General features: G+C 40.4%; 1 protein-coding gene across 25 annotated transcripts in view; it reads right to left on the bottom strand.

Moving 5' to 3' along the window:
• Positions 1 to 11833, bottom strand: part of unc80 (unc-80 homolog, NALCN channel complex subunit) — a 139955-nt gene extending 128122 nt beyond the window's left edge. For 13 of the 25 annotated variants that reach the window (XM_031893910.1, XM_031893911.1, XM_018097453.2 and 10 more), the window contains exons 1-2: positions 11632 to 11831; positions 8806 to 8854 (exon numbers count right to left, since the gene is read on the bottom strand). In XM_031893910.1, the coding sequence (XP_031749770.1) occupies positions 8806 to 8854; positions 11632 to 11723 (141 nt within the window). In that variant the 5' untranslated portion in view covers positions 11724 to 11831. Of the gene's footprint in view, positions 1 to 8805; positions 8855 to 11631 lie in introns of all 25 variants that reach the window. The other 12 variants (XM_031893907.1, XM_031893912.1, XM_031893915.1 and 9 more) reach the window with 2 other exon arrangements.
• Between the last annotated feature and the right edge of the window lie 4860 nt (positions 11834 to 16693).

Here is a 16693-nt window from a genome sequence, read left to right as displayed (position 1 = left end):
GTACATTGGGGTCTGATTGTGGAGGTGGGCAATCCTAGATTCGAAGTTTCTATTGCTTTCAATTCTTTGGCAGAGTTCTTTCCAAGTTGGGAGAGTTGCTGTTTTCCATTTAGATGCTATGGATATGCGTATTGCAGTTAGGATGTGGTTGGCGAGTTTTTGTTGTGATCTGGTAAGACCAGTTATTGGTCTGCCTAGTAGGAAAGTGGTTATGCTTTTTGGGATTGTTTGATGCATAAGGGATGTCAGCAGTTCTCGGGTCTCATCCCATAGAGTTTGCAGAAGCGGACAGAACCAAAATATATGTGGTAGATCTCCTGTGGCCCCCCCACATCTCCAGCATGTCCGTGGGCATTCTGGGTATATTTTGTTCAATCTCATTGGGGTGAGGTACCAAAACATTAGTATTTTATACAAATTCTCTTTTTGTTTGGTGCAAGTTACGCTTATTTTTGCATTCTCCCAAATGAGGTTCCAGTCCTCCATTGTGATTTCTCCTCCTATTACCTCTTCCCATTTCAGCATATATGAATGTTTGTAGCCCTGTTCAAGAAATGGGTTATTAATCAGAGCATATATTCTAGATATCAAACCCTTTTGAGGAAGACCTCTATGTGCCAAAGATTCAAATAGGGTATGTGGATTATCCCTAAAGTGCTTTATAAATGGTTCTAGGAAATGTCTTAATTGGAAATATATATACCAGTGGAGTCGGAAGCTTGGGATCTTTTGTTGTAAGGTTTCAAGAGGTAAAATGGATGTTAAGTTGGGGTTAAGCAGGTCTTTAACCGTAAACAAGGAGACTCTTTCTCTGGCCTGAGTGGGTAAGGCTGTGGCCAGGGGTTGAAACATTGGGTTGCCCAGAACTGCAGTCATAGGGGAGTATAAAGAGCTGAGTTTATACTTTGATCTGACCTTTCCCCATATTTTGAGTGTAAACGCAGTTGCTTTTAGCATATTAACCTTAGGTAATGCGTGGTTTTGGTGTGACCAGAACCATATGTTGGGGTGGTATGGGTTAAATTGTGTATTTTCCATTTTTACCCATGTTATTTCAGAAGACCATGATGACCAGGCTAAGATTTGTCGGGTATGCGTTGCTTCATAGTACCTTTGGAGGGCTGGAAGCCCTAGGCCTCCTTGGGAATTGGAGGTGTTGAGTACCTTTTTATTGATCCTATGATATTTGTGACCCCATACAAAATCATTAAAAGCGGTTTGCATTTCTTTAAAGAATCTTAGTGGGATTTCTATAGGCAAAGTTTCGAAAAGGTATAAAAATTTGGGTAATATATTCATTTTTATTGAGGCTATTTTGCCAAACCAGGATATACTTAATGTGTCCCATTTGCGAAAGTTTGCTTTAGTCATTTTGGCTAGTGGGATGAAGTTTTGAGTAAATAAGTCTTCATATTTGGGGGTGATTTTGGTTCCTAGGTATGAGATGTAGTCTGTTTTCCATTTGTATTTATATTTAGCTCTAAGGGTTTGGGCTGTTGGGTCCGGCATATGTATAATTAATGCTTCTGTTTTGGTAATATTTACCTTGTAGCCTGACAATAGGCCATATTGTTCTAGTAAGTTATGTAATGCCGGCAAGGAGGTATGTGGGGAGGTGATAGTCAGGATTACATCGTCTGCGTACAGTGCAATCTTAAATTCTGCTGTTCCCATCGTGACTCCTTTAATTTGGGGGTCATTTCTTATGCTAGCTGCCAGTGGTTCTATACTTAGCGCGTATAGAAGGGGAGAGAGGGGGCATCCCTGCCTGGTCCCGTTAGATATTTTGATAGAGGCATTAGTTTTCCCAGGTAGTTTCAAGTAGGTACTAGGTGTAGAGTAGAGAGCTTTAAGTGCTGTCAGATATGGACCTTGTAGCTTTAGGTGTCGTAACAGGTTAAACATATAGGGCCAGTCAAGGCGGTCAAAGGCCTTTTCTGCATCCAAACTCAACACAATAGCTGGGTGCCCTTGACGTTGCATTATTTCTACAGTGTTTATGACTCGTCTTGTATTGTCTCCTGCCTGGCGTCCTTGTATAAAGCCCACTTGGTCCGAGTTGATCAATGTTGGGAGTAATGGGGCCAGTCGGTTTGCTAATATTTTAGAAAATATTTTTAGGTCCGAATTTAAAAGAGCTATCGGCCTGTAGTTTGCACATAGTGTGTGGTCTTTGCCCTCCTTTGGGATAAGGGATAAGTATGATGTGAGGTCTGAGGAGGGGATAGGCTCCCCTTGTAAGTATTGGTTATAAAGTTTGACCAGGTATGGGGCAAGGATTTGCTGATATAATTTGTAATATTGGTATGGAAATCCATCTGGGCCTGGTGTTTTGCCGTTTGGTAGGTGTTTAATGGTAGCTGTGATTTCTTCTAGTGTTATTTCCTGATTTAGTAATTCTAAGTCCCTATCTTGAAATACAGGTAGATTGGCTTTTTGAAAAAAATTCTCCAAGTCGGGTGAGGGTAAGGTGTTATCTTTTCTGATGTTGTACAGTTCTGTGTAGTAGTTATAAAACTGTTCCGCAATCTGGTCTGGGTTATATATTGACTGGCCTGAGTTATTTTTTATTGTTTTTATTGTAGATGTTAGTGTCTGATCTTTTAGTTTTCTGGCAAGTATTGTGTGATGTTTGTCGCCATTCTGATAGAATTTTTGTCTAGTCCAGACGAGGGCTTTCTCGACCTCTTTTAATTGCAAAGTTTTCAAATCTGCCCGGAGAGATAGTAACTCTTTGAGCAGGGTATCTGAGTTGTTTTGGTTATATTGGGCTTCAAGTGCCTTTAATTGGTTTAGTAGAGTATTAAGTTGTTGTTTCTGTGTTTTTTTCTTTGCTGAAGTTATAGCGATAAGAGAGCCTCTTATGGTAGCCTTATGGGCTTCCCACAAGGTGGGAAGGGATGATACTGTGCCTTCATTTAGTGTAAAGTACTCCTTTATAGCTTGTTCTATTGTTTTGTAAGTGTCTTGTTCATGTAAGAGGGTCTCGTTTAATCTCCAGTGTGATGTTCGTTTTGGGCAGTTTGTTAAGTTAAGTGTAAGCTGTATTGGGGCATGATCAGACCATGTTATTGGTGCGATCTCAGTTGAGTATTGTATGCTGAGACATGGTTGGGATACCAAAAAGTAGTCCAGGCGAGTATGAACTTTATGCACTGTGGAGTAGAAAGAGTATTGCCTGGCCCTTGGGTGGTCTATGCGCCATACATCAAATAAAGAGGCCTTATTAACTAAGTGCCGTACCTCTCGGGAGATTGTATGGGAGCTAGTATCTGGGGAGGGGTATGACCTGTCTTCTATCTGTGATAGAGGGGTATTAAAGTCCCCGCCGATTATTACATAGGGTGTAGGGTAGGTGGCTACTTTATTTAGCACTTTTCTGATAAATTTAATTTGCCCTTTGTTTGGAGCATAAATGTTTGCTATAAGTAGGGGTTGGCCAGCCAGGGTGCCTTCTAATATAAGGTAGTGGCCCTTAGGGTCGCTGATTTCTTTTGTTACTTGTAGGGGACAATCTTTATGTACAACTATGGCGACCCCTGCCTTTTTAGTGTCAGAAGATGCGTAATAACCCACAGGGTAGTATTTGGAGTATACTTTACATGCAGTAAGTCTGGAGAAGTGAGTTTCCTGCAGTAGCGCAACATCTGCTTTTAGGTTTCTAAGTTCCTTAACAGCGAGATAACGTTTTGTAATTGAATTTAGGCCTTTACAGTTTAAGGATATAAAATTTACCATGTTTAAGGAAATAGATTCTGCCTATTATTGATTCTGCGCCCTGCAGGAGATCCACCCCATCCGGGACATGACCACCCAGGCCAAAACATATTATAACATAAATTAACCAGCAGGTATAATACTGTAAATGTAACATTCGTAGGAATATAGAGTAAAGTAGAAAAGAAATATATAGTAAAATAACTTGTAAATAATAGTCTTGAACAATAACTGAAATCAAACTGTGTGATGTAGGCATAATGCTTGCTAAATTTCAGCGTAGAATAAAGTAAGTTCAGTGATTATTGAACTTAATGAGAGGTTTCCAGCTCTCCAAGGGGGGGTGTAAAATGCACCTTAAAAGTTAAGTATCAAAATATGGTAGAAGTCGAACCGGTGAAGAGTGAGTTGTCGTCTCGCGTCCTTGCAGGTTTGTATGGTTGTTTTACAGAAGGCAATCTGTGTAGTTGTCTTGTGTATTTCTCATCTCAAAATCAGGGTCCGGTAAGGTGGATTCATACCATTATCTCAGGTAGTTTGGGCTGGGGATCCTGACGATGCGGATGAGCTTAGGGCCAGCTTTTGGGGTGAGGGAGATCCGGGTACTTTGTGCCATTGTGGGCTTATCCTCCTTTTAAGTGGGGAGTGTTTGGTTGGGCTGCTTTGTCTTGGGCTAGTGAGGCCAAGTGTTTGCAGTAATTGCTGGCGTTTTTCCAGGCTGTGCAGAGTGTAGCTTTGCCCGCGGTGTTGAACTATAAGTCTGAAGGGGTAGCCCCATCGATAGGGAATTTTATTATCCCTGAGAAGCTGTGTCAGTGGTCTGAACTCTCTCCTTTTAGCTAGAGTGGTTGGGGAAAGATCCGCAAATATTTGGATCCTGTGGTTAAGGTACTCTAGTGAAGATGCTGTTCTAGCGTTTGTTAGTACCATTTCTTTTTGTGCATAATAGTGGAAACAGACCACAATGTCTCTAGAGGGTTTAGTTGGAGGTGGTTTTGGGCCCAGAGAGCGGTGTGCTCTATCAAATTCCCATTTGTCGGGTGAGAAATCTGGGCAGATTTTAGTAAACAGTCCTTTCAGGTATTGCGGGATTTCCGCTGCTCCTACCTCCTCTGGTACCCCTCTGATGCGTAAATTTTGCCTTCGGGATCTGTTTTCAAGATCCTCACAAGTGTTTTTGAGTTGGGAGATTTCTTCCCTAAGCGCCATATTTTCATCTTCCAGGTTGGTGTGCCTCTGTAATACTTCGTCAGTGAGGTATTCTAGTTTGTCAGTACGGTCTCCCAGCTCTCTAATTTCGGTGTGAATGTCTTTAATTGCTGTGGCTACCGCATCCGCTACAGCTTTAGAGAGTGTGGCTGAGAGGCCTTCTTTAAGCAGAGAGAGTTGGTGGGCCAGTGTCTGTGCTGTTACCGGGGAGTTATCTAGCGTGTCCGCATTTGTGTAAGATGTGCCCCTTTCAGCTGACTGACCTGTTTCATGCTGTATCGCTGGGTCGTCCTCGCTATATAGTGAGGCTGGAGAGTGTGGCGGGGAGTGTAATTCTGGAAGCGTTTCAAGGGTCACGCTGCCGCCGCCATCTTGGCTATCAGCGCGCTTCTCTCCTGGAGTCTTGTGCAGATATGGGGACATCGTGGTCCGCTGCTCTTTAGGCTTCCGTTTGCCCATCATTCGATAGCTGGTGCCTTCCGTTGCAGTTTCCTTCCTGATTTAATAAAAAGCGCTCCTTAATGCTTATGTTCAGGACGTTTTTATGACCTTGCTGAACGGAGCTCCTGAGTGTTGCGTGCTCACACCATCACGGTTGGCCACGCCCCCCCACAAGTCATGCTTTTAGGACACTCTGACACACACTGAAAGGATTCCAAACTCTGCACAGAGACTGATTCAACACATTTGTAAGGCTATTAAAATACATATTACTGCCAGCTGAAAAAAAGAACACTTTCTCATACTCAAAGGTGATATGAAAAATTGACTATATTAAATTAAAAAAACAAGTAAAAGCCCAAGTGGACGACACAGTGGAACTCTTTGACAGTGTCTGGAATATCTGGAACTTAAGCAGGTCCCATGTGACTTAGGGTCCTTGATGGAGGGACTCGTTGTTAATTTTGAAAACTCTATGTGCTTCTTTAGCTCAATGATACCCAGAAAGAGAGGATGATAAGATTTTGACCCTTCCCATTTTTATTGCCTATTTTTCACATAAGTTTGTAACGTTAAAATATATTGTAAAATATGAAAACTTTCAATAAAAATAAAGTAAAAAAAAAATCTTACCACGAGTGTATCTTTGGCTCATGCTGCTACACCTAGCAACTATCATCACTCGAGCACAAGCTGGACTGGTTAGGGTAGTTGTGAGTACCAGTATTTCAGCAGCAGCTAAGGTCACACCGAATGCTTATTATATTTTGAGCTATCATTTAAGATATGACATGTGCTCTATTAAGAGTATGTGATGTCACATAATGTTCCATTTAAAGATAGCATTACAAAGATAAAAGCTTTTTGAAAAAATAAACACTGGTCCATAGAAAGCTATTAGTAACCACACAAATGGCCACTTCAGATCTAAACTTTCTCTAATATACTTGTCTGAACAGGGCTTTTCTGTAACAAAAGATACAGTCTAAATACATGTTTATATCTCCTTTATTTTCCCACTGGGGATATGATTATATCAATGGCATTGTAACACAATACTCTCAGCTCCAGCCCTCACAAACCACAAATGCTTGTGCTTTCAGCATCTGTCAAAATAAGTGAGATAGCAATGGCCATGTGGGAATATCGTTATTTCTCCACAGATGGGAGCTCTCAGGGTTCCACTTGACCTAATAATTAAATAGAAAGAAAATGACCAACAAAAGTCATCATTTATTTACCTACATACATATCACAGTGCATTAACTCCAGAGTTTACTTTGATGTATGTGCATTAATAAGGTATACTAGTGCTGCCTAAATACACATGCACATTAAACAAGGGCCGGCACAGGAAGTACAGGACTGACTTTATAATCACATGAACTTGCACCACTTAAAACATGCTCATAATGCTCATGGCAGCCCCTACACTGTATGTTAGAGTAACACTATTTGGACCAATGTGTTACAAAGTTTGTGTCAGTAGATAAAAAAACACAGCAAAAGCTACATGAAAAAATCTACTGTTTCATAGAAGTGATTATAAGAGGGTCAAATACTCAGAAGCTTCTGATGAAGTGGCGCTTGAGCCATGAAACGCGTTAAGCTGGGGGGTCTGAGTTACACAATATGGTTTTAATTTAAGTTTATAATAAAGGATATTTTTATTTATTAAGTGTTCCTGGCGTGCTCCATCCTACCTAATAATTTTTTGCCAATAACTACGCCTGATCGGCGGCGTTTTTTGGATGTGCCAGCACGGGACGCTACTGATGCGGAACTACCCGGTGAGTGCTCCCTACGTTGTAAATTATCGCCTATTTCCTGGCATCACTTAAATGTAGCATTTATCAGTAAAGTAAATTTAATTTTAAAAAATCCCACAAAATGGAATAAATTGCAGCACAACGTACAGATAATTAAGTTGTTTAATTTCATAATGATGATTTATGACACTTCAACAAAAAGACCCATAGCGGCTAAACATTTCTGATGCAAACAAAACTCACATGAAAGGTATTCACTAGTCTGTATCTGATGTAATGAACATGAAAGAAATAGAGGAATTACTGTGATCACTCAGTAGTGCTTTTAGATGATAATAAATAAAGCATATAGTACCACCTACAATACGTCTATGACACTTATAAATCTAATCTGCAGGCCATATTAGATCCTTTCAGCTTCGTTACTGGCATTCTATCTATAGCAAAAAAACAGCAATGTGTCATGAAGAAGCATAGAAGCAAATCTTGCTCCTGCTTTGGCAACACGTTTATATTACTGTCTGCCAGTGTTACCATGGATGATGCACTGGCAGCATGGCCATGTTTAGTGGCATAACATGTCTGGGATCCCCCACAAAAGATTATTTTTCAGGCCCCTGGCATGCCTGCAGCCAGCAAACATGATTGAAGGTCACCCATGATTTGTGCAAAATTGATGGCCCCCTATATAAAGGAAGCAGACCCAGGGCTCCCTGCAGCCGCAGGGTTTGCTTTCACTCGATTTACACCACTGACCATGTTGGTGCCAAATGGAGTGCTATAAGGCAACAATGTGTGGCACAGTGAGATCAGTTCCCAGTATGAAGCTGTGTGCCTGCCCTTTTCATTATTAATATATTGTAAATTATATGTTTATATATAAAGCATTCATCACAGAGTACCATGTACTGTATATAGGGAATAATGTTCTCTGTTTTAAAATACAGGATATTAGATAAAACCACACCAAGAAGCCTTGACAGCCAAGGTACGTTGGATCTTTGCACCCAGTTGTACTACCACACTAATACCCACTGTCTGGAAGAGTTAGTGGCAGACACAGGCCAGTTTACAGGACATGAGAAGAAAGACTAGGAGCTGTTCAGGAGTTAATGATTGTTCACTGGACTGGGATAAATATACAACAATAACCATTTTTAAAAAAGCGATGCCTTACCCACTTTCCCAGAATGGCTAGGCCCTGGAGAGATGCCTAAAAAAGCAGAGCAGTGCAGCAGAGAACCTAGGCACCATTTTACGTTCATTAGAAAATGCTTCAGGTCTCACCGCCGACACTGACCCTGCGTGAGCATGCACAGTTGGGGCTAGTCGGGAATCAGCTTCAGCTTCGCATGCAGGGTCCATATCAGTGGTGAGATCCGAAGCATTTTCTAATAGATGGAAGATGGCGCCTAGGTACTCTGCTGTGCTGCTCTGCTTTTTTAGGTCAGGTTTTTAAATAGGGCCACTTATCAGTGTAATAGAATATATGAGAAGGAAGCGGATGGGGGGGGGGTCGATGGAAGGCAGTTAAGGGGGCTTTTGTACCTGGGGGCGGGGTTTAGTTCTCCTTTAAGGCCCCACAAACTTCCAGGCGGACAGCCTTTATCTTATATATTAAAGAGCACATGGAATTAGGAATCCCAAAATAAAGACACAAACTACCTACCACGCAAGAGGCTTCATACTGTTTCCCCAGCTTTGGTCTCAGAAACGCACTGTGGGGAAATAACAGAGATTTGTTATGAAGCAGGTAATGTAGATGAGCCAAGTATAAAGAACTAAAGGCAGTCTTGGTTTCCCTTTTGCTGTAGTTCTCCAAAATAAAATAAAGGAATCCAAATAATAATATAAACATAATATAGGTAAATAAAATATTTTAACATAGAGGGTTTGCTCAAATGCGTATTTAGATATACTGTAGTAATTTCCAAAATATTCCGATAATTAACTGTGCTTGAAATTTGACTCTTAAAGTGCCACTACACCTCAAAAACAGGCAAATCTAACATAAAAAAAAGTATTTTTATTATTTTTAAATATTTATATATAAGGTCCTAAGCCTTGGAATACTAAAAAATAACACTCACCAAGTCTCTAAAGTCAGCCCAAAACAAATTAAAGATGCAAGGAGAGGTTGCAATAAGAAGCCTTTTTTTGTATTAGGGTAAGGGCACACACAGCTAATATCCTCTAACTAATGCCAAGTCTCGCATTTTTTGGCGGATATGTGTCTGCACCCATGTTGATTCTGTGCTTCCGGGTGCAGACACAACTAGAATATTTTTTAAGTGGAGGGGCAGATTGTCAGCCTGTGCTTATCAGCACCTGGGAGGATTCAGTGCTTCCGGGTGCAGACACAACTAAAAGATTTTTTAAGTGGAGGGGCAGATTGTCAGCCTGCACTAATCTGCAGGCTGACAATCCACCCTGTGTGCCCTTTCCCTAATACAATGTTAGATAACAAGAAGGTTTCTTATTTGCAACCTCTCCTTGCAGGTTGTCAATCTGCCCCATGTGCCCATGCCATTACACTGTAATCAATCATCGGGAGAGTGCTAGGGGTAAATTTGTTTAATGCCTCCAGCAATGATGTCATAAATGAAGAACAAGGAACCTCAGAGAGCTGGGAAAATGACTTATAAAACTGTGTTATTTTAAAGCAGCAGTTACACCAAAAATAAAAATGTTTTAAAGTAATTAAAATATTATGTATTGTTGCTCTGCACTGGTACACATTGTGTGTTTGCTTCACAAAGACTACTATAGTTTATATAAATATGCTGCTATGTAGCACAGGGGCAGCCATTCAAGCTGTAAAGAAGAAGAAAAGGAACAGGTTACATAGCAGATAACAGTTATACTCTGTAAAATGCAATGGTGTCTTACAGAGTGTATCTGTTATCTGCTATGTAACCTGTGCGATTAAGCTTTTTATCAATTTGAATGGCTACGAAGCAGCAGCTATAGTAGTGTTTCTGAAGCCAACACATAACTTTTAACATGCAAGGCAACAGTACAATATATTTGTATTAGTTTGATACACTGTAATGTAACATTGATATGAAAGGTATAGGGGTATACAGTCCCTATTTCTGGGACACAAGAGTTTGAGCAGTAAGACCTTGCATCTGAGGCATTCCTGTGCTCAGCATGTCATGCCAGATAAAGAATTGAGATGTGAGGTACAGAGAGCAGCAGCACTAGTGGGCTGGTGGAAAGGACAAGGTTCCTGCCAACACAATCTAATGGCACAAAACTTAGGCCATGGGATATAGGACACCCACCCATCTATCATGAATACAGTACTGCCACATACAAGGTGCACAGTGCAGGGAACCAGAAAAAAAATTAAAAAGTGGATTTCACCTGTCTTTTGGACTTCACTTTTGAACTTCTTACACCGCTTATATCTTCTTTAGCTTACATAGCAATATATGGAAATGATTAGCCTTCTCTTAACATAAGTAAGGGTACATGCTTTAGAATAGCACCCAAACACTATTTCAGTGTAAAGGTTTTAGAATTGCATGTGACATGTTAGGGATCATATGCTCTAAGTCATGATATGGCTTACCCACAAAGAACAATGTGTCCCCATAATTCCAGAGTAATAGCAGGCAACATTTGCTTTATGTGTTTTGTTCTGGAATTCATTTAGTAATAGTTTCAAATATAATACGTAACTGTAAGAAAAGGCACCATCTTTAATCCTTTCAAAAACATTTAAAGCTAGTCATCTACTTTATGCTGCCGCTATAAAGCAAAAGGATGAGCCCATCAACTAAATGTTCAATCATGTGTCATGTAAGGAGGGAAAAAACAATGTCAGTATTGGACATATGGTTTATATTGTGTTTATGGGTAGAATGAAATAAATAAAAATGTGTGCATTTGTGGATATTATTGTGGTGAAATCATATATATAAGGAAAAGAGCTTGCAGAAAGATTTTATAATGGCACATAGGGGCGTGGGAAGGGGTGGGCGAGCAAATATCAGCCAGAGATTGTTATGAATGGAGCATAGGAGAAAGAAAATATCACTGAAATCAGAAGTAGTCATGGAGATGAGATTGCAGAAAGCAGAAATTATGAGGATTAAAAGGGGTAAATAATGTTAATATATCAACAGCTGATGTAGGGGAGCAGAATAGTGGTGTGAAGTGAGGCTAGAATGAGTGACTGAGAAAGAGAAGCAGGGGCTCTGCATAAAGAGAACAGGGATGGATCTATCTGTGCATCGATCAGCCAATATTGGGCTGGGGATAGGATAGGCAGCCTTTGGCTGCAGCTGTTGCAGACTCCCAGTATCCATCTCATACGGATATTGGTTGCTATGTTTCAACCACAGCCGGAGTGCCACAGGCTGTCTATCCTACACTAGACTGTAAGCTCTTCAGGGCAGGGATGATGTGTTCTTGTTACCTCTTGCCTCTACTCAGTATGGAGAATCTGAGAATCAAGATTTCGATGAGAGAGATGGAACTAACGTACCTGGTTTGTCTCCACAAAAAGATCTGGATTGCGAGGGGGATCCCTCTTGGCCGCTCCTGCTCCTGCCCCTCGGAGCTCTTGCGCTTCACCATCTCGGGAGTTGGGGCTCCCCTGTTGCCCCGCTGCCCCCCGTACCGCCGGCACTGCTCGCTGCCTGGATCCTGCTCGGGAAGATGTCTGCTCCTGGCAGTCGCTTTCCCTTTCAGCACCACCTCTTGTGGACAGCGCCCCAGCAGCGGCGGCCGAGGCCGGTACTGCAGCAGGAATTGGCTACCGGGCGAGCAGTCTGGCCACTCACATCATTGCCCTACTCATTACACGCACGGCCGGATACATCATTGGCTTTGTACAAGTCTGGCATACTGGGTAAATAAACTATGCAAATACCCTTTGTACAGGCGCAAACCTACACTGCTTATAGAAATCACTGCTGTTTTGCACCCTTTCCACGTTTATTAAAATAAAAATATGATTTTATTAAGGATTCTTAGGATGCCTGCCACTTATTGTGCTATTAGTGAAAGCTATCACATGAAAAAAAAAAAAAAACTAAATATAATGGGGAACCAAAGGGGCTGGATCAACCTGTATTCCCACACCAAGCATTGCCTAGGTGCCAATACTTCAATGCCATACAAGCCTCAGCAGCCCTCATCAGTGAGTGCCCTCTATTTATATTGGCCATCCCTGTCTCTGATTTGTTTTAGTAGCCTAAGTTTATAGGGAGCCACATTGTGTAAAAAGACTTTTATTTTCCATAACCGAATATTAATTTCTTTCTCCCTGCTTTATCGTATCAGAATACTGATTAGTAAGAACTATTCTAACACATACAGGCTGTAGGAGGATCACTGACAGTTCTCTTGTCTGCCCTATTACTAAGGCAAATGTTTGAGCAAGAAAGTAATAAAGCATTCAGCTTGCAGAAATCGTTTTCTCTTATTCTTGTTGTTTTTAATTTTTATAGAAAACCAAGGGGCATAATATACTCAGTTTTAAGAAGCCTCTTTACTTATGTATCATGTGCTCGGGCTCCAGATATAAATGTCACACATATAAGGATAAGGCCTTGGAAGCAAATCTGCACTGAGAGGTGTGACTCCCAGGAGAGACATAATCTAAGATATTTCCATTAACACTCCGGCCCCCAATTCACACAAACAGAAGCAATACAGGTGTGAGCGCACTTCACTAATTGCTTGATATTTAGGGTACTGCGATGCCTTTCTCTCTTGCAGATCTAACACTGTTTTCATTTACTTATAATGCTTAAAAAAAGTCACAGTTGCAGAAGATACATTTTATATAATATTCTTTTTGCCATCCCAATCAACTCTGCTTTGCCTCACCTGCTTTAATCTTATTATGCTTACCAGCCATCAGCAATGTGCTGGAAATTGTAGTTAATATCTAGACAATTACAAGTTACCCTGTCCTGTTGACCTTGCCTTTAGAGACAGCTCTACAGTCATATTTCATGTCAAATCATTCATTTGCAAGGAAATCTTAATAGCTTACACTATTACATTATTGAAATTCTGCTGCCGGCATTATAGTTGGGTTAAAATGTCCCTTTTTATGGAAACTCAGTAAGGACTTAAATCATAGCCAGGAAAGGCAATAGAAACCATTTGGGGTTTCAGCCTCCAATAGAGTCACGTCACTGCATATATTCAGATGTCAGAGTCTTGGTCAATATCTGTACTCTCCCTACATGATTGTGCCCAAGGCCAGTTATTTGCCTTCACTTTTGTTGAGTCAAATTTATTGTCTGCTAGTAGTGTGAAACAACTCTTGTTATAGAATTTTGCACAGTAATAACTGAATTAGGAATATGATTATTAATTAAAAGGAAAAATTATTTATCCCATTAAATCTAATAGGGGGTTAGTGATGTGCTTAAAAGCAAGAACACATACACTGTAACTAGCTCAGGGACCTATTTATCACAGTGGTTGGTGACAAAGTCAAATATAATACTAAGGGAAACATAATGCATCTCTGTCTATAAATAAGGAATTCACTAGACCCAACAGACATTCAGAAAGGAGTGTAATTCATCTTGGGTATTCTCAGTGGATATTGGATCTGCTGTTCTAGCAGCAAAGACATTAAACCGGATTGCCACATACCAATAAATGCATAACAACAACACCCCACACTTGCTGGCTCAGGTATAATAAATACACAGCTTTTTTATATGCCCTGTATATACAAATATCTTTATTTATAAAGTGCTACTTATGTAAACAGTGCTGTAAAGTAGAATAGATTAATACAAACGGGGTTATTAAAATAATAAGAAATAAATACAAAGTATAACAATAAATACAAATAAATACAAGGTACAGTTGCAATAAGTTAAGAGTCAAAGAAACAAGAGGATGGATGGAGGTCCCTGCTCTGTAGAGCTTGCAGTCTAGATGGGAGGGTAACTTACAGACACAAATAGGCAAATATAAGTGCTGTAGGTCACGGTGGGTGACACTGCAAAAAAAGTGCTAGTTCCCAGATCAAGTTTAAAAAAAATGAGGGAGGATTCCCTACGGAGGAAATCAGGGAGGGCATTCCAAATGTAAGGGGCAGCAAGGCAGAAAGGTTTAAGGCAGGAAGCAGTAGTAGTAGTGGGGGGGCGCAACCAAGTGGCTGCTCTGCGAGGAACGATGGAGTCGGCCAGGAATGTATGGAGACACAAGGGTAGAGATGTAGTGAGGGGCAGGGGAATGGAGGGCTTTAAAGGTTAAGAGAAGGAATTTGTAAGATATTGTTAATAGGAAGCCACAATAAGGACTTTAGCAGTGAAATGGCCTGAACTCTCCTGGATGAGAGGAGGAGAATTCTGGCAGCAGTATTTAATATAGACTGTAGGGGGGAAAGATGGAAGTTAGGGAGGCCGGTTAGTAGAAGGTTACAGTAGTCAAGTCGGGATAGGATGAGAGCATGCATGAGCAGCCTAGCTGTTGCAGTAGAAAGAAAGGGACGGATTTTGGCAATATTGCGTAAGTAAAAGTGACAGGTTTTGAAAGTGGTGTTAATATGGTCAGAGAAGGAGAGACAAGCATCAAAGATCACTGCCAAACAAAGTGCCGAGCCAACAGGGTTGATGAGTATGCCATCAATAGAGATAGAAAAGGGGGGAGTAGGACCAGGCTTAGTCGGAAAGATCATTAGTCCAGTTTTTGTTAGGTTTAGTTTGAGGTGGCGTTGATTCATCCAATTGGAGATAGCTAGGAGGCAGTTAGATATTAGAGTCTCAGTTTCAACTGTTAATGAAGGGGTTAATGCCTTAAATATCCATGTGATATATGGCACTTTCCCAAAACATTTGGTGCCACTCATGCAATTAGTCCCTGTCATAATCACAAAGATTAAAGCAGATAAAGGAAATACATACCAGTTAAAGAATAACATTTGGCTATTATAAAAAAAATGTGGTGTTGCAGCTGGAAAGGTTATAAGCATAGCAAGAAAAAGTGATGTGGTTCAATAGACAGGGCTGGCATGAAACAAGAGGACCCACTTCACAAATTGAGAAAACAAATGGAAAATAGCCCTGAATCAAGTATTATTAACCTACAATACACACTATGGTGGTGTCTGAGAGATGTAGCGCAATACCCAGCATTGTGGAAATGGTGTGATAGGAACCTTAGATTGTAAACTTTACTTGGGTAGGGACTGATGGGATTGATGTATAATATCTGTAAAATGTTGAGGAATATGTTGGAATTGGCACCAGTTTTTTAATCCAGGGTATTTAAATGGGGGCTGTACACTGTTGAGGCATCTTGAGAAAGGTCCAGGTTATGTGACCGACAATTCTGCACTAATAAAGTATTATTTTTGTTTCATTACGAAGTTCTGTGAGTGCTGTGTCCATTCCTCGGTTATGTTTTGATATCCATACTTGGCACCCAAGCATTTACGGATTTTTATGGTGTGTGCCCCTTTTTTACTATGGTATATATCTATATATACAGTATACATATATATATATATATATATATATATATATATATAAAAATAATCTCATAGAAAGCACTCACGGAAAAAATATAAAAATAGAACAATTTATTACATCAAAAGGTCTACGCGTTTCGATCCGTATAGGATCGTCATATATATCCATATATATGGACTGAAAAGACCAAGCTCTGTCTGGATCACACTCTTCAAGGTAAGTAGCACCTACAGTAACTCCAAGAAGAACTCAGAATATAAAGTTGTGGCCCTGCTATGGGATACCATATGAAAAGACAAGTTTTGTCCCTCTACAGACTCTACAGGGAATTATTTTTATATTCATATTTAAGGCCCCTAACCACATGTAAGGAGGGCTCCTGAGGCAACTACTTCTCATTTACCCTGGTTTCTGCAATGAGAGACATACAGTACAACATTTTTCAGTAAGTGGGAAAGACTTGATTCTACAGTCAGTACATTGTACTGTCACTAAACTAATTTCCACTAGCAGTCTCTTCCCAGCATGTAATCATGAAAAAAGCAAAGTCTGGGTTAAATAAAGAGAATAATACATTATTTCATTCCATCCAAAATGTTTTCCTTCTGATTTGCTCTTTTATATTCAACCTGTAGCCATTTTCTGCATCTTTATCTGTGCCCATGGGAACAAGGCTGCCTTCTACTAACTGACTGCCTGTGTCTGACTCACAGAGTTGCCATAGTTACATCTCCAGACCAGCTCCAGAATAAATTAGCTGCATGCACTGAGTGGTCAGTTCTGTAACTGAATTCCACATTGCTTTGCCACGGGTTGATTTTCAGGATTTTGGAACAAACTGTGAGCTTTTAATTTCAGAGGCTGACCCCAAAGCTGAGCATTTAGACCTAAATCTTGGCCTCTTAGGGCAACGGGACTGCATTTCAAATCACAAATAGTGTCACATAGTACAGGATATCTGATTCTATTGTTTAAAAAAAACCTCAACTATTGCAAAGGTCTCAGGAAGAATTGTTATAAAAGAAAGGTCTAGTATAAATGAAATCCACTCAGAGACAGTACCAAGAATAGGTTAACCTAGTCTTACACCCTCTAGTGACA

The sequence above is a fragment of the Xenopus tropicalis genome, chromosome 9 (genome assembly GCF_000004195.4).
Source record: "Xenopus tropicalis strain Nigerian chromosome 9, UCB_Xtro_10.0, whole genome shotgun sequence".
In the NCBI taxonomy this organism is placed as follows: domain Eukaryota; kingdom Metazoa; phylum Chordata; class Amphibia; order Anura; family Pipidae; genus Xenopus; species Xenopus tropicalis.
This window is presented reverse-complemented; position numbering and strand designations above follow the sequence as displayed.